Below are 22226 nucleotides of genomic sequence, written 5' to 3' on the forward strand. Positions count from 1 at the left end.
CCACATTATTAGCCAAACTTATCCTGCTCAAATGATTTGTGGTCATCTGACTTCAGGGAATCACAATACATTGGATGCTGTCATTTCACTTCAACAGATTGTGGTCCACCAACACCTCACCCTTCAAATCAGCACCCTTGCCACCCGCAATGTCACCTGTGGATCCAGCCTCTATCCACTACTCTGCAATATGAACTTGATCCCACTTCTAAAACTAAATCATCAACTCCAGTCAGAGCGAAGGGAAGGGATAGTGTGGGTGATACTCTAATTATTCACGAACATACACAAGCCTCAACTCTAAATAAATCAGACATTAGTAATTGCAACTCGCTGATAGATCCATGAATGGCAAACTAAGTGACTAAAAAACTAAGCCGATCTAAAACTGAACTCATGACCAAAACAACCTACCAGCAAACATTTCTTGTCCATAAAAAAATGGGAACCTGCCCCAGCCGCCGACGACAGTTAAAAACCTTGGATTTCTCATGAACAAATGTCTCACCTTTGTCACTAAAGTTAAAGGTATGCGAGAATAGGCTTCCTATAACTAGAATCCATGCATTGCATTCTGCCACACCAGATTTTTCCACACAAATCTTGTACAGAAGAGGCACGAACTTGCAGTTGGAGTTGTCCTGCACCTTCTGGTGGGCGGAACGGGGGGGGGGGGGGAAATCATGCCAGGTTCGCTGTGGTCTTTCGACTTCTGTAATGGCAAGGCAGAATGAAAAATAGTGGTCTGGACAGTTGACTAAAACAATGCCATAGGTTTTGTCAATTTAAAACCTTCCAGCCATCTTCTTTCGGTTTTGTCCACATTGATCCATGGCTGCCATCACCCCAATAATCTCCAAACTGGAATTGGACAACAGCCTTTACCTAGGTCTCCCAAAATACTTGATAAACTATTTACAAAGAGCATGAAACCCAGCAGCACGACTCCCACTAGGACTAGAAAGATGGAAGCAAATCACTATGGCCTTCCGGAAAATGCACAGTCTCCCCAGTCAAGCCAACTCAAAATGATGTGTACTGCCCACAGCGCCTTCCATTGCACGGGCTTAACATCTACAAACGAAGAGGTTTATCCCAAATTAACCTGTCAGAATGCTTTCATCCAGCAACACGGCTCAGGTAACAGTCTCATCCTTCAACCGGAATTTCCAGCAAGTGTCCTCTTTTTCACTCCTGGTACTAACCTAAGTAACACCGGGGACATCTGCACATTGGAGAGCCACCCGACGTTCAGAAGGTCTCTTATAAACATGTCTTCACAACAGACTACAACAAACTATTGTGGCTATGCATGCCCCAAGCCAAACACATTTGGGTCAGTATGACTCACTATTAGTCCCGGACCTTCAAGCCCTTACCTGAGCACATTAGCACAAACACAAGTGGGCTGAAGACCTATACCAATTGCGTGCTTCTTGCCGACGCGTCCTCCATATCAGACGTAAAGCTCCAATACCAATGCTCGGGCCCAGGCCAGGGCTCATACAACATTGCACAAAGACCTCTGCAGTCGATGCAGCCTGGGTTAAGTGCCATTCACGTGAGACAAAGGATCTGAAGTCTTCTTTTATGCTACATCGCTGTTATGCTTGCCCAGTTCTCCAAACCTTAATGGGTGGGTCTCGCCCATCAACCACAGACATAGGACTTAGTGAAGTAGCACTCCCAACCCATCATAGCCAATTCATTAGCATAGTTAACAAAACTAAAGACAGCGAGTACTCCCATGGACGTTTTTTTTTTTTTAATAGTCAGTCCAGAAACACCCTCTAACCTTTTCCCCATCACAACATACAAGCATTCCCAAGCACACTGCAGCCAAGTACTTGCTAGCAACCCCAGTACCACAGTGCACGACTCAGTAACATTTCTACCCTCCTAACCGATACACCCCTCCCAACCCCCCCACAAAAAATCTTCCACACTAGCAGCTCTCAGTGGTAGTAAACGATTTTGATTTCTCCCATATGGATAGACAAATACCAAAGTGTTCCCACTAAAACCGTGTAGAAACATACCAGCCCATAGTTATCCGTACTTCTGGCCTGCACCCACCAAAAAACGCCTCATTAATCACAAATGCCTCTCCTAATACTAGCCCTCCCTCCCATAGCTGTGTAAGCCTAATTTATCACGTGACCTTCTCGATCACAAAAGAAATCTGCTCCAAACAACTTTCCAATTTTTTTTTTAAAAAAGCATCACCATTTTTTGGCTAGTTGTGTGCACAAACGTGACAATGTTCTTGGCACACAGAAGGGTGACGATTGTGCTTCTTTGGCCTAACAATCAATGACAGAGGTCATCCCCCCGTTTGACAAAAAAGGGGATACAATTCATTTTTTAGAAGAAAATATTGAAAGTGGCCTAGATTATCGATTTTAATTAATCCAATATTTTAGTGGTTACTACAGTAAAATCTACTTGTGTAGTCAAAAGGCGAGTGATAATGTATAGTCATCAAACTGCTTTGCAACCATAATATTGCAGCCTCAACTCCATTCCATTTTGCGCACACACCCCGACACCTTAACTACAAGCATTTAATCCCAACCTGACTTTCCAACCATACACTAATAAAACGCCTTTCCCCGACATCAATCTCTATGTGCAACATGGAATGAAAGCACAGATTACTTTCTCCAAAATTATGTTTTTGCCCATGCACTGTGCTGTCCATCCCAGATCTGCCACTGTACAGCCAAGTCTTCAGAATAGGTATGTCCTACCACAAAGCCATCTTGGGTCATAGTGTCAAAAAGGTTTAGACGTCAATCCTGCAGGTTTTTTTTTCTCCTAGTGACTGCCTATACGTTTTGCATCCCAGTATGCTACTTTGAAATATGTATCCCGTGGACAGTTATACATGTGACCAAAGTCCACCATAAATTACGACCACCAGAAACTAACAGAAAAGCTAACATCAAGCGAACGCACGTAATGCCACCATTTAACTGGGATAAACAGGATCTGTCCAGGAGACAGAATACACTCTTGGTATGTGGCTCTTTCAATGAGAGGAAAATTCTTCACGTCTGGATTTTCCACATCCACTTGACTAGTGTTGTGTAGGATGGCGGTCTCGTGTGGATACACATTTTCAGATTCATGAGGAGAATACAAGCGGATATATTTTCTTCCTACTACTTGGGCCAGAAAATTCTGTTGAGGGTCATGATGGAGGGGAGAGACTGTTCCTTCGGGGCCAAACCAAGCATTCATTGTGATGTCCTCTTCATCCCCTTCTCCCAGACAGCAGTAATCTGGGATGCAAATGTCCTTCTTTAGTTCAGGTACCTGGTCAAAAAGTTGATGCTGTGCCAGGTATCCAATACTGCTATGCTGATTCACTATATATTTATCAACAAAGTCATCAACAGTCATAAGGGTCTGTGACCAAGCTTCATCGGTATACCTAGAACCTATCTCAACAGGCACCGTCCGACAACCAGCTACTTCACATATATAATCACAACTCCACTTCTTCAGGCATGGCCAATGGTCGATAACCCCATTCAATATGACAGGCTTCTGAGGCATAAGGTAATTATCTCTGAAATACTGCAGGGAAGGACACAGAAGTTGTGGAATGGCAGTTTCCAATTGCATTACTGGATAAAACAGGCAAGAACTGCCCTTGATTTTCTTTCGAGTACAGTCTATATTTCCATCCTCAGAAGATCTTTTAGCAATCGTAAAATGTTTCTGAAGAATGTTTATTACCTGGATAAGAATATTGTCCAAAATGGATGCACCCATTAACAACCCCATATCACAGACCTTAATTGCTTCTTTGAGCGAATGGTCCTGGGTGCATAGACCCAAAGCCTTAAAAAGGGAGCCGTACGAGTAGACTCTTCTCCATTCCTTGTCCACATCTTTCCATGTTCCAGTGTTTAACTTCTCCCAGGCATAGTCTAGTATTATTTTACTTGTCTGCACACATTTGTCCTTTTCCTTACTATACAACTGAGCTCCCGCTTGCTTAAGTAGAAATACAATACTTGTATCTACTTTCTCCGAGAAGTGGAGATTCAGTTCTTCTTTGGAATCAGGCATGGTGGCCTCGAGTTCAGCCCACAGTGAACTCATTTCCTTCGCTGCCTCCATATTTTTTGGTCTAGTGGTTACCTATGTGGTTATACCAAGCTAAATTCATAATTCCAGAGTCTTCTCCATTTAAGAGGATAGTATAAATCTTTTTTGGAATGCCAACTTCTTTTCATGCACATAACATAAGTATGGATGAATACGTTTATCTATGGGGGTCTGATAAACATAGTGACTTAAGAAAATAGATGTACATGTCATATCAGAGCAGGGTTCATATTAGATCTTCGTCATCACATTTCAATTCTTTGCTGGGATGGTTGCCTTAGCAATTCCGAAGACATCAATTCCATTCTGCCCTAGGGAGCTTGAAGATGGTCAGTCCATTTTAAAGACAGTATGGGTTCCACCTATGCAAAATGACACAAATGAGGTTACGATTATGCTTACTTCTTGGAACAGCAGCTTTACATACAAAGTTATTCAAATTAAACGTCTTGCCACTAAACTGCAATGTCGTCAAGACATGTGACTACTCTAAAAAGGGCACAGATTAGGAGTTTAGGAACCCTTTCTAAAAACAATGCATACATACCGATAGCATGATCCAAGCATATAATTACAGGAGGTAAATTAGAGGCAAAGAGAGGTGGCAATCGATAGGTATGTACAGAGGGGAGAGAACAAATGAAAGCAATATCCCCAGAAGGTTGCATGGACATAAGTAATGTAAACAATGTTGGTGGGGCACTTATGCAAGACTGCCTTACACAACTGGCATAACAATCCTTCTAGTTATAGTCCACAGTGATCAATAAAGATTTTCCATAATAACTTACTAGAAAGTCTTAATTCTATTAAAGACACAGAGGAAAGCATTATGCTTCTCTTTCTTTACTTTAACATGTAAAGAAAGCTCAGCAGCAAGAGATTTTTTCAGTGCACCCGAGTGCCATAGATCATATGCATAGGGAATAGGTGCATTAGAAAATATAACAAATATATACAACAAAGTAGTAACATCTGATAATATCCGGTCAAGTGGCACAGCGAGTAGAGCGCTCGCTTTGGCATTGTGCAGAGCTTGGTAATGCAGGTTCGAATCCCGGCAGGGCCAAACTCAGCCTTTCATCCTTCCGAAGTCAATAAATGAGCACCACACACTGTGGGTCATAATAATCAGCGCTCAGATACCTCAGGGTTTGTAGCGCTATATAAATGCCAAATTATTTATTTATATGTCCATAAGCCCTTGAGAAAATAATAAACTCCATTTCCCAGAAGGCTTTGCTGAACGTTCATCCCAAAGTAACCAACATGTGACCTGGCAACCAACATGTGACCTGTGTCCTCCAATGGGTGTCTGAGTCCCCCTCATAAACAGTCTTGAACATGATGCAACTTCCTCTTTCGAGGCTAAGAACTTGGCCGATAGAAAAATTGCAACTGAAGCCATCTCGTAGCAGAAGATAGAAACGTGCTGCGGATTAGGGGGACTTGTATATTGGCGCTGTCAAGAGAGAGATAAATTACTTCATGTATATTACAACCCTAGTTCCCATAGAGGGGTGGGAGAGAAATTATTTTGTTATTTTGAGGAACATACATTCAAAATGATCAATTGTTCTTAGCAATGTATATACTAATTATCAAGCGTGATGCATGCTTCATTTCTCGCCGGGTGTCTAGTAAGTTATTATGGAAAATCTTTATTCTATGTCAAGACCGGAGGCTCACATTATGCTCGTTTAAAGCTTGCTTACCAGAATGGATGCCGGCTATTCTACCGGTTTCAGGTAGAATTGCTTGAATATAGATTCACCTGCCCAGTCCGCCATCCTCCTCATGATATCTTCCAGTCTGACTCCGACCTGAAAGGCCTTGGAAGCCATGGCTCCTCTCATGGAGTGGGCTCCGAAGTACAAAGTATCTATTCCTGCTTGGGTTAAAGTCCACCGCACCCTGCGTGCTAAGGTTGGAGCGGAAACTGCTTTATGGGGCTTGCGCAGAGCTATCAATAGCTGCCCATTAGGAGAGGCCCTAAGAGTAGCCATAACCTCTTCGTAGGCCTTCAGGCATCTGACTAAGCAGAGCTTGGGCTGGTCCCTAAAAGCAGGGTAAGAAATCACCCCGGAGTTGCATTTTGTTATATGTATATGGAACACGATGCCATCAGGGGAAAAGGTTCTGCCCGCTAGGTCGAGGGCTCTGACGTCAGAAACTCTCCTACAGGAGACAAGGCAGAGCAGTGTAGTGAGCTTGCCGGATGAAGCAGTGCGGGATAATTCCTCATTATCTGGCCAAGATAGGAAAAAGATTTAGCACTTTGTTAATGTCCCAAATCTTATCGTAGCGGGAAGGAGGCGGGACTGTAAGTCTGACACCCTTGAGCAGTCTGCAAACAAGGTGATGCTCTCCTGCTGGGATCCCTTGGATGAGGTTGTGGCCTGCCAAAATGGCAGAGCAGTAGGCGTTAACTGTCCTGTAGGCCAGACCTCTTTCGCCTAGGGATGCTAGGAAATTTAGAATTTTCTCTATAGGTGTTGAAACTGGATGTAATCCTTTGTCTCGGCACCAGGTCCTCCAGGTGCTCCAGGAGTTGGAGTGTCTTTTGAAAGTAGCGGGAGTCCAACTCTCCTCAATGAGGCTGACCGCCATGTGTGACATGCCGGGAACTCTCCATCTTGACCTGAAATCCTCCGGGCTGCTAGGATGAGGGATCTGTTGAGGAGTAGGGGGTGACGCTGCCCCGATGGATCCAATAGGAGATCAGTCATGATGCCTAACCCTGGGCATCCGGATCGAGTCCATCAGCCCCGGGAGCAGGCATCCAGATACTCATTAAAACCCCAACAGCCCCGGCTGGGGGCTGCTTGGATTCAGTCCTGGCACCTTAGGCGCCAGGCTCATCATAGAAATCAGTCCTGGCGCCATAGGCGCCAGGCTCATAGACTTTACTTACCTTATGCAGACCATGCTGCAAATGAGCCCAAGCCAACGTGAGGCCTGGATGGGACTATTTTATTACAGGGACTATTTTTCACTCAGGTGTGGTTCTGGGGATCTTCTTACCTGGGACTACTTTGCAGGCTATTTAAACCACGCCCAAACAGCAGCTCATGCTTCGCGTTATTCTGCATCCAGCAGCGTAACGCTCACCGTGTCTGCAAGTCAGCATCCAGTCTTCTGCCACGCCCGCCTCGAATCCGGAGCTCCTAGACAAAAGGAAAAGAAAGGAGAAGAGGTTAGAACACGGACATTATTTGATTCTTTACCCGATTCCGGACCCAGCACATCTCGGAGCCTGGAAAGGACATTATTTCAGCACGCGTCGCTTCGCCAGCAGCAGCAGCGCGTTATATTCACCAGTCCACTGCATCTTTCAACTCGGCGCTGCCTCCATCATTTTCTTCGTCGAAACCCAGCACCTGGGGGGGAAAACAAAAGGAATAACAAGGTGAGCCGAGAAAACCGACAAAGACACCTCTTTGCCACCAGAGGTATTATCCTTTAATTCGCTGCATCTTTTTATGCCGCACCTATAAAGGGAGAGAAAACAGCAAGTTAAACTCATGCAACTTTTACCGGACAGTGTTTGGTAATGCAGACTTTTACCTGAACGCCATCACCTGAACGCCATCAGCTGCCTCCAGGCAATATTCCTTTTGACCCAGCTGCAACCTAACGAGGGAATGGAACAAGAGTGAACATCGGACATATTGAACTCTTTGAACTTTATGGACAGTGGAGTCAATATTCCTCCGGAACTCCTCCAGTACCTTCAAACCAGTGAAGTAACTGGTATCTACGCGCCCCTGCATGCCATGCAGGATGGTGAGCTCATCATTTAAAAACATAAGGTGAGGTAACCAAGAGGGGATATCAGAGGTGATTAGTGGGGAGAACGAGAACAGTTGGGGGGGGCCATCACTAAAGTCCACGGGTGGCTAAATCCCTTTCTCCACTTGAAGGAGAATACTTCTACGAGTCCAGCAGACAAGATTAGGTGGGCCAGTCCAGACTGTCATCTCTTCACTACGCATGATGTTGGTGGAGACCACAGCTGTCCAGGTCCGATCGACGCCCCTGTGGGAACCAGGTGAGCGTAACAAGATCGGGAAATCGGGGTAGAAGGATTGAAGAATCCGAAGAAAGTTCCAGAAGAACTGGATACCTGGTCTGAGAGGTCCAGACCGGGTCTACGAGGACCAATTCTGTTTGTTTCTGACGGGTCCTCGCAATCATGTTGAAGGGGGCGGGGGAAAGGCATTGTGTACCCCTTTGGTACAATGTTGCAGGAAAGCATCTGTCGCAGTCGCTGCTGAATCTGGTTTCAAGCTGAAAAGCACTGGTAACTGGGTGTTGAGGCGTGAGGCAAACAGGTCTTTGGACACGCGATCCCAAGCCTGCTGAAGGCGAAGGAAGATTTCTCTGTCAAGCCTCCAGTCGCTGTAATCGACTGTATGCCGGGAGTACCAATCTGCCACTACATTCGTGAGGCCTGGGAGATACTGCGCTGTGACCGGAATACGGTGCTCTAGACAGAAATGGCAAAAGTCTTTGGCTAGTTCCGCTAGCGGCCGGGATTTGAGGATTGATCCATTTTACTGCTGAAATCCATCTTCAGAAAAATACAACAACTCGCTCTGCCTCTGGCAAAGGAGCGTACTGCGAAAGAGCCGGCGAGGAGCTCTAGACAGTTTATATGCATCTCGAGTTCCTGAGTGGACCATGTTCCTCCTGTGGCCACCGGGCCACATCTCGCTCCCCAGCCGGAGTGGCTGGCATCCGACTATCACTATATCTGGATCAGACCCGAAGATTGCTCTGCCGTTCCAGGCTTCCATGTGTGTGAGCCACCAGTTGAGCTCCTTCCTTGCTTCTGGTGAGACCATTAGTCGCTGGGAGTAAGAGAGACTGTCTTAAGTGCTGGCCATTTAGTCTCTGCAATTCCCGGTAGTGAAGAGGCCCAGGAAATATAGCTTGGATAGAAGAGGAGAGAAGTCCTATTACCCTCGCTAGCTTTCGAAGAGATATGCAGTCCTTTTGTAGGAGTCTGCGAATCTCTCGTCTGGTGGAGTGAATTTTGGCTGTTGGGAGACGGAGCTGAGCAGCTTCGGTGTCTACTACAAATCTTAGAAACTACAAGTTCCTGGATGAGCGAAGGATCGATTTCTCCCAATTTATGAGGAAATTGGGAGACTGGTAGCAGGTCTATGGCCAGCCTGGTCTGTTCTACCAGAGCTTGAGATTGTGCCAGGAAAATAATATTGTCCAGGTATACTATCAGCCAGATGCCTTGTTCCCTTAAATGCGCTATACTGGCCTCAGGAGCTTGGTGAAAGCCCAAGGTGCTGAGGGGAGTCCGAATGGCAAACTCGTGAACTCCCAGTCTCGGTCTCTCCAAGAGAACCTCAGATAGTTTGCATGGTCCTGATGTATGGGCACCGCGAGGTATGCATCTTTCAGATCCAGACGCATAAGCCAGTCGTTCGGTCTCAGGATATCCCCGAGCATGTGAATCTCTTCCATTGTGAAATGGCGGTAAATAATGAAGTCATTGAGAGCCCTTAGGTTTATTACTGGGCGCACTTCCTGCTTTCTGCGTACTAGAAATATGGGGCTGAAGAAACCGCCTTGGCTTGGGCTGGGTGAAGCTTGTTTTGAAGCTAAGCTGTGCATTTCCTTGTCCAGCGCTTCCTCGTCCGCTATGGACATCGTAATTGGGTCAGGGCGACCTACTTGAAAGGGTTGTGCAAAGAATTCTAGGCGCATACCGCGAACTGTGTCTCTGACCCATGCGTCCACTTATAAGGAATCCCATGCACGTGCAAAAAGAGCTAGCCTCCCTCCTATAGGCGTTTTCGAAGCTGGCGCCGCTATAAGCAGACTGACCCGTGGTTTGTTGCTGGGCTGTGTATCGTGCGGCTCTCCTCCAACCGCAACCTCTTCCTCGCCCTCTTGAAGGGAAGAAGGTATCTGAGCGATCCTGCCTGGCGTTGTGTTGAACCCTGGATTGTTGAGGTCTTCGATCAAAAAAGTATCGGCCGGAAGAGAGACCTCTACCTCGTCCGGCCCTGGAGAAAATTTTAGATGAGAAAACTTTTGATGGAGGCTTGAGCTTTGTCTAGAGCTATGAAGGTGCCGACAAATTTGGACATTTCCTTCATGAAGGTATCGCCGAAGAGCAGACCTTGGACTGCGGCCCCTCTTTCGGCGCTAGGTCACTTAGTTTGGCGTCAATCTTGTAAAGGATAGCTTTGCGGCGTTCTGCTGATATGGCACAGCTGGCATTACCCAGCAAACAGATGGCTCTTTGGGCCCAACCCGAGAGGATTACTGGATCGATAGGGTCGCCTGTAGCTATAGCTGCTTCGGCTAGGTCCATCATCTTCGCTAGAGGACCAGTGACGTCCAATACCCTGTCCTGACAGGACCTCCAGGCACGATCTATGCCCTTTCGTGGGTCTTTGACATTTGAAAGGGCAGCAGTGGTTGGTTCTGGCTGGCTCGCGGTGGCAGTCGTCGAGTTTTTACTCAAGCAAGCCAGAATACATCCCCCATCTGAAAGGTGCTTTCTCTTTTGAGTCTTTTTTCTTGGTAGGGAGTTCTCTTGTAGGTGCTCTTCCATTTTGTCCAGGTGCTGCTGAATAGGCAGGAGCATTTCTGATCCAGCTCTTTTGATACTGGTCTACACTGTAAAACCCAGCACCTTTTCCAAGCTGTTTGCCATTGGCACTTAGTCTATTTGGTAAGTATCTTCCTCATATTTAGACCAAACCTGGCCATCATGAGGGAAGTACTGGGCTGCCATTCTTACAATTGTATTGCACCTTTCTGTTCTCCCTTTTTATTTTCTTTTTAAGTCTGTGGGCACAGAACACCTCTCAAGCCCACTGTATAAATATGGAGAGCTTCAGTATAGCCCTTGACTCAATGGGCTATGCTGTCTTCTTTGTCTCTCCCCCTTTTTTTAAATAAAATATTGCCAAAGTAAACTATTGTATGTTCCCTCAGCTTCTGACGCTTGCGATTGCAAAATCTGTTATGGAAACGTAACGGATAGGTGCTCGCGTGCGCCAGAATGCCGAGTAAGGCACCTCCAGAGCAGGAGCTCCCTCTGGTTATCGCGGGCAGCGCTGCAGTCACACAGGAGTTAAAGCTGCTTCCCCTGGCTCTGGCAACTCGAGCTGAGTCGGGGAAGCGAACGAGTGACATGTGCAAGGGTTCGCAGAAGCGCACCCTTGCATTCCACGTGTACACGGCTTGATAAAGCCAAAATAATAATGTTACACGTGCGCAGTATCCTCCGGCACTAGCAGAAGCAGCTGGCGTCAGAGAAAGGGAGAAACACGGAAGCCGAGAGGACGCGTAATGCATTCCTCAGAAGTACATGACAACAAGTATTTAACTACATGGAAAGTGTGTGGCCATAATTAATAATACATGCAGTAAATAACGTATCTGTTCTAGAACATGATGCACTTATCTCTTGATGTGAGCAGCAAAAAAAGGAGGAAGCTGCATCATGTTCAGGACTGTTTATGAGGGGGACACAGACACCCATTGGAGGACACAGGTCACATGTTGGTGGCCTCGGGATGAACTTTCAGCAACGCCTTCCGGGAAATGGAGTTTATTATTTTCTCAAGGGCTTATGGACATATTATCAGATGTTACTACTTTGTTGTATATATTTGTTATATTTTCTAGTGCACCTTTTCTCTATGCATATGATCTATGGCACTCAGGTGCACTGAAAAAATATCTTGCTGCTGAGCTTTCTTTACATGTTAAAATAAAGAAAGAAGCATAATGTGAGCCTCTGGTCGTGACATAGAATCTCATTACCAACGCAGCTATGAAATTCAGGATCTCCCATTTTGCTGGTACATATCTCATCAGAAAACATAAGCATATGGATGTATGTCCACCTTTAAACAATGAAGACCACATTCTGTACAGCTCGGTAACAATCAACAAAATAGCTAAGAATGTCACGCTTAACCAGTAGGTGTGATCCTATCACAGATCTTGAAGCAAGGGCTTGCTATCTTTCTCATATTAAATCAACATTGATTTTTGTGTATGGCACATGTAGTGGTTCTTTAGTGGCAGCTTTTGGACAAAACAATGCTAGTCCTAGTCCCACATCCTGATTTGAGCACCACTTGCTTGTCCTAGTCCTACTCATAATCAGTCTCACAGTCATGGTCTTCCTCTCATACCCCATGCAAGTAATGGTTCATGTACCTTTTCCCCTGTGTCCCTCTAAATCGTTTTTTGCCATGGATGATTGAAAATGTTAGAAGTATGTAAGCAGACACAGGAGAATAGGGAAAGGAATACTGTAGTCCTTGGAAATCTTGTAGTCCTTTTGTGTTTATACAGAAGTTTGGGAAAGGTTTTAACAGTGCGGTTTTCATCATACTGGGCATTGTTGTTTGGGTTACACGCCAGCTGTGGAAGTTGAAAGAAGTACACTTATGGTGCTGATATGTGTTCTTGAAGAGTGAGCTCTGCTGGGAGTGCCCCATTTGGGGACTGAAATTGAGTAAGAAGACATCCTGAAAAGGGTTGCCGAATCCTGATTGTGTGGAACATTAAGTCCTTCCACGTGAAGTAGTACTCAGAGGCCATTTGGAGGTCCTGAGGAAATTGTTTTCCCATGAATTAGGATGGTTGAATTAACTCTTCAAAATACGGATGTTACCATGCCCGAGGAGCAGAAAGTGTTCTTAATGTTAAAAACAACACCCACTACACAAGAATCAAAGAATCAACCAAAGATTTACAGATGAGCCTCTGATGAATGTTCAACCAATGTGATTTTAGGGACAGGAACAGGTCAGGCCTATTAGTGTGGATACACGAATTGGATCAAGTGCAATTAAGCTGTGTGTCCTTTTGTGGCTGTGTATGATGTTTTAATATGAGTGTACCTTGGGTAATGTGTACGTGTATGTTGATGGTTTGATTTGTTGTTCTGTCATTGACCTAGTGGGTGGTATTTAAATGAAATTATTTTACAGAAATATTTTCTATTTGTAGGATGTTGTATTTTGATATGAAAATGTAATAAAATGAATGATATTTTTTATATTTTTGGCTATGAGGTCCATTTTTTCAAGACTGAGCAGCGGGAAGGAATAGGAGTTAGTCATTGAAAGTGGCAAACTTGTTTTGTTCCCATTTCTTTTTTTATACGTGTATATATAGAAGTATGTTAGCACCGAGAATAAGCAAACGGCTTGTGTAATAATAGTCATGTAATGACCACCCCTTCAGCATGCATATTCTTTAAGCTGGAACAAATGCAAAAAACAAACTATTGGCTGTGCCAATGACTATTTTGAGTACTTCAACGTTACCACTACAGCCGCTGCAAGGTGCGGGACAAGCTGAATGTGTCCGTTATTATTTTGACAAGCAGTAATTTCCACCTGTGTGATGGCAATATTTCACAAGAAGGAAATGCTCCTTTGTCTTGATCTGTGACCTGCTGCACTATGTCACAGTGCCAAGGAACTGTTTTTCTCCCAAATATTGTATGTGAAGAATTTGTCATTTTACCAAAAACAGCAAACACATGCCAGTTTCAAGCCCAATACAAGTCTGCAGGGATTTTCAAACACTATGCTGCGTACAAAGATGCACTTCGGAAACTGAGGTTGAGCTACCACAGTGATCTAAATAAAGATTTATTAAGCATCTGGCTCCTGGCCGACACAGAATAAGCAGGCGCTACCTCGGATGAAGGAATGGCTAGTACACAGTGTGCCACAAATCTAACATCCACAGGAGATGCAAACTATTATACTTTATTTTCAATTATGTATGTGGTAATATACATTAAAATGTCTTGTGCCGTAACACTCATTTGTATACATTCCCCAAAAAAAATGAATGTGAGATTGGTAGGTTTCAATATAACCAGTTGGCCAGGAGAATGAAAAAGTAGCCCCTGGCAGCTGTTTTGAGACCCCTCACCTTTTCCTAACACCTTGCTGTTTAAGCCCCTCTATTTTGCACCTGCCTTTTGCTAAGCCCTTAACCTAATTTCTTATTCCTAATAATTAATCCGGCCCGGGGCCCCCTTAATGTTTCCTAAACCACTGCTGTCCAAATTCCCCCTCACGTCTGTGCCGAGCACTCTCTTTAGTAAGCTACATGCGGTCACGAGCATCCGTTCTATTCCTGTATGCTACCCCACCCCACTCCCTTTCCCTAGCTTCCTGTAGTCCCGATCTCCCAGCCAGAGTTGGGCTGGGGCAAAAATGTAATAGTTCTGGGCACCCCCAAAATTAAGTGGCCTTTCACGTTTTGCAGCAAATTATTGACCTGAAGTGATTCTTTGTGTAGCAAATTATAAAATCCAACTAAATAAAAGAAAGCATTTTGTGGAAATATGCCGTAAATATTGCATTTTAAAGGTCATTGGCCAGTACCATTGGTCAAAAGGACTAGCCATAGAGTGTACAAACACATGGCCTCGTTACAAGTTAGGTGGTGTGGTAAAATAAGTGGCGACTATCCCGTCACCACCACTTTTTTGGTAACAATGGAAAACTGCTCACTACAAAGCCAAATTCAGAGTTTGGCAGTGAGGATTCAACTTCAGCAAAAAAGCTGAAAGTAAATCCTCCACTTTACCTTCACAATCGTCAGATTGAACGCCCTGTATAAGAGTTTACAGAAAATCAACCAAAAATCCCTATGGACTCCAAAAATGGGGATTTACCACTATTTGCAATCCTGTACTAATGCCACTGTACCAATAGGCGGTAACAGTAGACGAGTTTGGCAGTAAATCAGCAGATTTATCTTCAAAATAGTAATACAGTCCTCAAATAAAAACAAGATAAAATCCTTGTGCAGGGAAGTGATTCTATCCTTGCTGAAGAAATTGCCCAGTTTCTACCTTCTTAACACACATGACACAGAATTTGTCTGATTTCCAAACCATGCCTTTGTAGCCGAAGTAGGCCTATCAGCAAGGGAAGGGTTCGAGGCAATATTGGGGGCTCCAAATGAATTAGGAAAAACAAGACCACCTAGTTACTACTTCACAGCCAGAGGGCTGCACAAGGCCATCTGTAGTAGCACAAAAATGGACCTCTAGAGTAGGGTTTGAAGAGACGTCCAGGTTGAATCCTAAGACCCCACCGAAAAGGTTATAAGTGTCGGGGAAACATCCACAAGACAACTCTTTATCTTTGCTACCAGAAATATTGACAGAGGTCCTTCAAAGACTCGGAGTGGGTCAGAAGCCTCTAACTGTCCAGGTTTAGATGTGTTCTGCTGGAACAAGCGGGGTCCAAACACTTTCACCTCCAAGAATATGAAAGAACACCTTTTTAGAAAGGGCGATGTCTTGATGTTACAAGAAACCTGGCTAGTTAATCAAATTGCTGTGGAAGGATACTCAATATTCACCCAGCCAGCCCTTCAAAGAGCCAAAGGCAGACCCAGTGGAGGGCTGCTGTTGGCAGTTAAAAATTCTATGTTTAAAGACATTGTTTTGATTTCAGATAACATCATGGGAATTCAAGCCTGTAAAGCACATCTAAGACAACAAGGTCCCCTCTGGGAGGTGATATTTGTTAACATCTATTGGAACCCTGCCTGTTCAACCCAGCAGGGTTTTCTGGACGATTTATCAACATTGCTAGAAAAATTAAGAGTTATGTTTGGGGGTGGGGGGCCTTTAATAATCTTGGGAGGTGATCTAAATTCACAATGTATTCAAATCTCAAAAGAAATAACAAAACAGACCACATATAGAATATCTGAGAAGGGCCAAACCTGGGTAGAGTTCCTCAGAGATTGGGGGTTGGAAATGACAAACTGAAAACTACTGGGGTATATCCCAGCCAACCCAACTAGATGTCAGGGATCAGCTATCTCCACAATAGACTATCTATTCATGTCGGCAGATCTTTTTGAGCAAAAGGTTACTTTGAATGTTGCACAAGGAGGGGGCAGGGATCACTTGGAATTACGCTTTCCAGAATTCCTGCTCGATTCGCAAGAGACACAAAGTCTTTCGAGGGTAGGAAAGGAAGATTACGCTTCCTGAAACATAAATGGGAAGGGAGGAGGCTCACTGATAGACTTATGGGACACTAGAGAATACTCATTTTCAGAGCCGTCAGCCAGACAGTTTCATCAAATGTGTGTGGTCTATATGTCCACCGTCGGTGAAGTAGGGGGGGGGGGAAACAGATACACCGCCACTCATTCGATGAGAAAACCATACTGAGGAAAATAAATATGAATAAAATGCTCAGAAGGGTAGAAAAAAAGCTGGCATGAGTGAAGAGGTTATTAAAAAAGAATCTAGATCCCTTTTGCAGAATTATATAGCCTGGTCAGTGGATATGATGATATGGAGGCTCCAGCAGGATGGTGAATCCATGTTGAAATTAATTGGGAAGAGAGCCTCAAGAGAGTTTTGGTCAGTTATTCACCAACTGGAGGGAAAGTCGGAAAACAGACAGTGCAATCCGGTCTGTGAAAAAGACTGGAATAAGCACTTAACAGAAGTGTTTAGGAAGCCACAAAAAACCATCTTGCAGAATAATAAGGAAGTGGCCTGGAACCTTTCCTATGATGAACAATACATCATTGATTTAATTGGGAATAGCTCGACCTCTAAAGCAGCAGGACCAAATGGCCTGACGTACCAGGTGCTGAAAAACAATCCCCCTCTATGGGCCAGATTGTTGAATTGGCTCTTTAGGGCGATCTTGTTAAGAAAGGAATTCCCCATCTCATAGAAGTAATACCTTTGTTCAAGTGGGGCGATCAGTCGGCAGCGGTCAACTACCGTCCGATCGCCCTCCTGGACATAGAAAGCAAACTTTTCTTGAGAATTCTGTTGGGTGAGTTGGAATCTTGGGAAAAGAGAGTGAAGATGTTATCGAAATGTCAAACGGGTTTTCGGAGGGGTCTATCCACAGCTCTAAATGGTGTAGTATTAAACTTTATGAGAAAAAAAATACAGGCAAGAAAGGGGAGCAACAGCTTTTTGGGGCATGGGAAGACTTCTCCAAAGCCTTTGACCAGGTGGACAGAAGTAGACTCTGGTCAAAGCTTAGAGCAAGGGGTATCCTAGAAGGAATTCTGGGTATGCCAATTGAACTTCATATGTACACCACAGTCAGAGAGGAAGATCATCTATCAGAGTCAGTGGGTGTTGAATGGGGGGTCCGTCGGGGATGTTTGGGGACACCCCTTTTCTTTAATCTCTACCTGGCCGATCTAGGGGGGGGGGTTGAGTACCTGGCTTCGTCGGCCTTGGCAAGTCTAGTGCTAAAAGGGGTTAAGATGTTAAGATCCACTTGCTTACCTATGCTGACGATGTTGTTTTACCTGACAAGACAGCAATCGTCGGGCTGCAGCGCCTCCTAAACAAATTGCATTGCTACGTGGAGGAAAACAGATTAGCTCCGAATCCCAATAAATCCAAGATAATGGTTTTTAGGCACAGAAATAAAAAAGTTGTTTTTCAACAGTGGACGATGGTAGGACAACACATTCCAAGGGTAGAGGAACTGCTGTATTTGGGGTATAAAATGTATTCCTCTCCGGCTGTATGCAAAGTAGAGCAGGATATCCTTATGAAAATAAAACAACTGTCTGCCCAGATGAAAAAAGTATACTGTAGATTCTCCCTCTTACCATTAATTAAATGTTATCAGGCCAAAGTAATTCCAATTGTTCTGTATGGAGTGGAAGCAAAGCCCCGCGTATGGAATGGGATGCGGCAAAAATTGGAGGGATTGATTTGGAAAAATGTTCTTGGCCTGCCAATGTGTCTCCCCATTTCAAACATTAGGTTCGAACCGGGCCCAAGATCATTAAAAGCCCAATTAGGATGGAAGTTAGTCTCCCTCTACCGTTTTATAATAGCACAACAAGAAGGAACACTATATCTGGACATAAAGGCTGACCTGGAAAATAAAAGATACAAAATGTAATCAAATTTAGATATCCAGGTAAAAGACTGGTGGGAGAAGGCCGACATCGATATCCAAACTGTAATTGAGAACCCGATGAAAGCAAAAAAATGATGGGATGAGATGGATTGGATGAATACCATTGAGGAAGTGCGATCCGTGGCTAATTCAAATCCACTGCTGAAAGCCGACAAAAAAATTGGGGTATCTTAATAAATATCTGGTGAAATTCCTGCACTGGAGGATCAGAAAAAAGTTCCTGAGATTGCACTTAAATGTAATACACACAGGGAAGGTCCTTGCGAAAAGGCCTTGGAGACTCTGCTATCCAACTGTGCAAGGTCTGTAAAAAAACAGAAGACCAATCCATTAGACATTTATTAATGGACTGTGAAGGTACATGGCATGCAAGAACTCTCCTTTTTTAAAGATTTGGATCATCACACTACATACCAGAAATGTTCTGGGACAGAAAGATTTCTGGTTACTCAGAAGGAATGACAATAACTGTGATTCAGATGCTAGAAAGATGTAATATTGCATTCTGAATCGTCAGGGGCATAACTCTCTGAAGGGGAGATTGGAGTGGTTAGAAATCTGGTTAACTACGTAGCCGAACAAGTGTGTGGGTTATGAAGAGGAATAGACAGTTATGATGATTTGAATGATTTTAGTATGGAAAAGTTTTTTCTTTCTCTTTGGAAAAAAGGAAACTCCTTTAATTGTGCTTGGAAAATGAATTGGAGTTTGTGTATTTGTATATGTTATGTTGATGTGTTTTGTAAAAGGTTTTTTTAAACCAAATACAATAAAAAAAATGTTTTTTAAAAAAAAAGTAATATGGTCAATTAAACTGACCCATATTGCGTGCAGAGCTACCTTACCTTTGTTATTGGTTCCGAGACTTGGGTTTACCAGCATTTCTCCAAGTTCCCACTGAAGAGAGGAAGACCCAGGGCTTTAAGTGGGCCGGGGCTAGCTGGGGCCAAACCCGGCAGACTGCAGAAAGAGCTCCCGAGCCGGTGCCCAGCGCCAACTAGCCCCAGCCACGCTGACTCCTCGGGCAGCCTGTGTAACAGAAGCATGGCATGGTTGCATGGGCTGCCTGCAGGGGCCAGCACTTCGGATTAGAAGAAACAATACATTTTTAAAAAAGACATGGCCTTTTCTTTTTTCAAACCGACAGTACTGACCACTCTATACAGCCCATGTAACTGTGGCTTTGGCTTCACAGGCTTCCCGATGACTCTTTGCTCGAAAGCAGGAGGAGAGCACTCTGAGCAAAGAGTCATCAGCAGCAGACAGACCTGTCACCCAAGGAGCCCATGGCTTTGAACCACATGGCTCCTTGAATGAATGCCTGCTGCATCGAGAGCTGGGGTGTACTGGTGTCAGACCTATGGTGCGCCTAGCCCTTCATTTTGTGGGATGGGGCATCAAAAGGTAATAATGCCAGTGCGCCTAAATTCCCTTAGACCATACACCTAACGAAAAACCCCCCTCGCCTAAAGGGCGGAGGGAGGGCTGGTGTAAGCAGAAGCAGGGGAACGTAGGCGCACTAGCAGTATTACCTTTTGATGCCCCCATCCCACAAAAGGAAGGGCTAGGCGCACCATAGGTGTGACACCAGTGCATCCCAGCTCTGGAGGCAGCCCTTTCAAGTAAACACGTACGTAGGCCACGGCCATTAACGAGAACCCCCCTCAATTTAGTATCCCACTTAAAGCACAGAGAAGACTATGTCGCACGCAGCTGTCTGTGATGGGGAGGGGGGAGGGAAACAGGCTGTTCATCCTCTAAGGATTTGAAGTTGTGCCCTGCACGGTGTCGTGAAGATCATTTAACGCACTGGGCTATTTCACAAGCAGAGCATGCACTGTTTTAGGTCTGCTGACTTGACACTTTAGTATCCCTGGCCGACACCCTGCACATCGTTGGCATATAAAATCAGGAAAGTAGAGAAGCTTCGGCCATAGTATGTAACGTAAACAAGGGGGGGTGGGGCTACAACTACACTATTAGTGAGTTACCCATTTCTTAAAAGGGTTTATCAGTTTGGCGAATTAAGTTTTGTATACTTTTCAAGTAATCTCTTTAAATCGGAGTATTCGTATAGAAAAATGTTGCATTACCATCAGTGTCAAATGTCACCACCATGCCCCCACAATGTTCATGGAAAAATATTGGACCCACTAGGATTTTCTGGTGAAGGAGCAAGTACCATAACCCGAATGCAGTCACAAATTTATAACCCATGGGATCGTTGATACAACAAATAACCTACGGCCTCTAGGGTCGTCCTCTCTCTGTCATATTCCGCACATGTCCCTATTGCAGACACTCATATGTGCTGCCCTAACCCCACTCTTGTCTCCCCATCAGTGACTTTTTACCACTGGCAATACAGCCTCGCAGCTCATGCATCTTGAAAGACTCCCAGACAGCTCTCTTTCAGAAGGACTCACTTTCCGGGCTGCGGAATCAAATCGGCTAGCCCCTCACCGCGCAAGACAGCAGGCAACACGTCTGACCGCCCGCTCTTCGCCGGCAATTTTTTCCGTTTCAACTGAAACTTGGCCACTCTTTCGTCAGCCATGAAGCAGAGTAGTGAGTAGGTAGCGACTAGTTCCCATCCGAGAAAAGGACCATAACAACGGCCTGCCCACTCTTCCTCACGTGACCTCTGATGTCATCCGGTGATTTCCGCTGGAGCAATGAAGCGGTTCCGGGGCACTTTCAGTGCTCGGGATGTAACGGATTTGGGATGCGGAAACCGGAAGTCTGCGACTCTGCGGCTGCCGGTGCAAGGGCACTGAATGCCTTTGGCTTGTTGGGGTGGGCATTTTATCTTGAATACCGGGAACGTTTCTACGATATCCTGGAGCGTCGGACTTCGTCTTGTCTGGGCAAGGCTCTAGCTAGCTGCTGGAGCAGCTGCAATCCGTGTGCTCTTGGTCTTGGCTGGCTGCAAATACAATTAGAATTTTCTTCCGAGATACCGTGACCGTTCCTGCAAACCACCAGATTTACACAGGGAAGTGGGAAATTACATTCATTTTAAAAATCACGTTCAGCTATTCATCATGACAGATATGGAGGGTTAAGAAAGGGAACAGGGACAGTGGATGACGGTGTTTAACTGATCAAATGGGGCTAATAGAGTAATTTAATCTTTCATGAGGGTGTGTTTAGGATGGGTGGTTTTAGAGGGGTCGACTCGGCTGAGCATCTGTTGCAAGGGGAAGGGGCATCTTGCTATGGAGGCAGGATGGGGCATTATGGTATTGGACTAGAGGGAGGGATGGGACATCTTGGTGGGGCCTGAATGGTTGGATAGGGCACGCTGGTATAGGTCTGGTGGGATGGGGCACATTGGTGTGGTTCTGGAGGAAGGGGGCACATTGGTGTGGGTCTGGAGTGAGGGATAGGAACATAGTGGTGTGGATCTGGGGGGAGGGATAGGGACAGTGGTATGGGTTTGCAGGGAGGGTTGGGGTACATTGGTGTGGGTCTGGGGAGGGATGGGGGACATGGGTGTGGGTCTGCAGGGTGGCATGGGCCATCTAGGTGTGGGTTGGGAGGGTAGGATGGTCCATCTTGGTGTGGCTCTGGAGGGAGGTGGTGGGGGCACATTGGTGTGGGTTTGATGGGAGGGATGTGGCACATTGGTGTCGGTTTAGGGGAGGGATGTGGCACATAGGTGTGTTTCCGGAGGGAGAGATGGGGCTCAGTGGGTCTGGAGGGTGGCATGGGTCATTAGGTGTGGGTTGGGAGGGTGGCATGGGGCATCTTGGTGTGGCTTTGGATGGGGGCACATTGTGGGACGAGGGGTGGTTCATCTAGGTGTAGGTCTGGAGGGCAGGATGGGGGCATCTTGCTGTGTGAATGGAGGGATGGTGGCATCTTGGGGGGGGGGGTCTACAATGCATAGGGGCACATTGGTGTTGATCTGGTGGCACATTGGTGTGGGTTTGATGTGGGGGCTGGGCACATTGGTTTGGGTTTGATGGGAGGGACAGGGACATTGGTCTGGGGAGGGATGGCGGGCCGCATATTGGTGTGGGTGTGGAAGGAGAGGATGGGGCACATTGGTGTGGGTCTGGGGCATACTAGGATGGGTGGTTTTAGAGGGGGTTGGCTGGGGCTATCTGCGTGTGATTCAGGATCGGCACATGGGCATCTGTTGCAAGGGGA

General features: G+C 45.4%; 1 protein-coding gene across 4 annotated transcripts in view; it reads right to left on the reverse strand.

Annotated features, from left to right (window-relative positions):
- FAAP20 (FA core complex associated protein 20) overlaps nt 1–20740 on the reverse strand; it is a 121707-nt gene extending 100967 nt beyond the window's left edge. The window contains exons 1-2 of one of the 4 annotated variants that reach the window (XM_069610177.1): nt 20498–20696; nt 2389–4481 (exon numbers count right to left, since the gene is read on the reverse strand). In XM_069610177.1, the coding sequence (XP_069466278.1) occupies nt 2911–4131 (1221 nt within the window). In that variant the 5' untranslated portion in view covers nt 4132–4481; nt 20498–20696 and the 3' untranslated portion in view covers nt 2389–2910. Of the gene's footprint in view, nt 1–2388; nt 4482–20497 lie in introns of those variants that run through there. The other 3 variants (XM_069610178.1, XM_069610179.1, XM_069610180.1) reach the window with 3 other exon arrangements.
- Nucleotides 20741–22226: the final 1486 nt, after the last annotated feature.

This window comes from Ambystoma mexicanum, chromosome 8 (genome assembly GCF_040938575.1).
Source record: "Ambystoma mexicanum isolate Mex_15411 chromosome 8, UKY_AmexF1_1, whole genome shotgun sequence".
Taxonomy (NCBI): Eukaryota; Metazoa; Chordata; class Amphibia; order Caudata; family Ambystomatidae; genus Ambystoma; species Ambystoma mexicanum.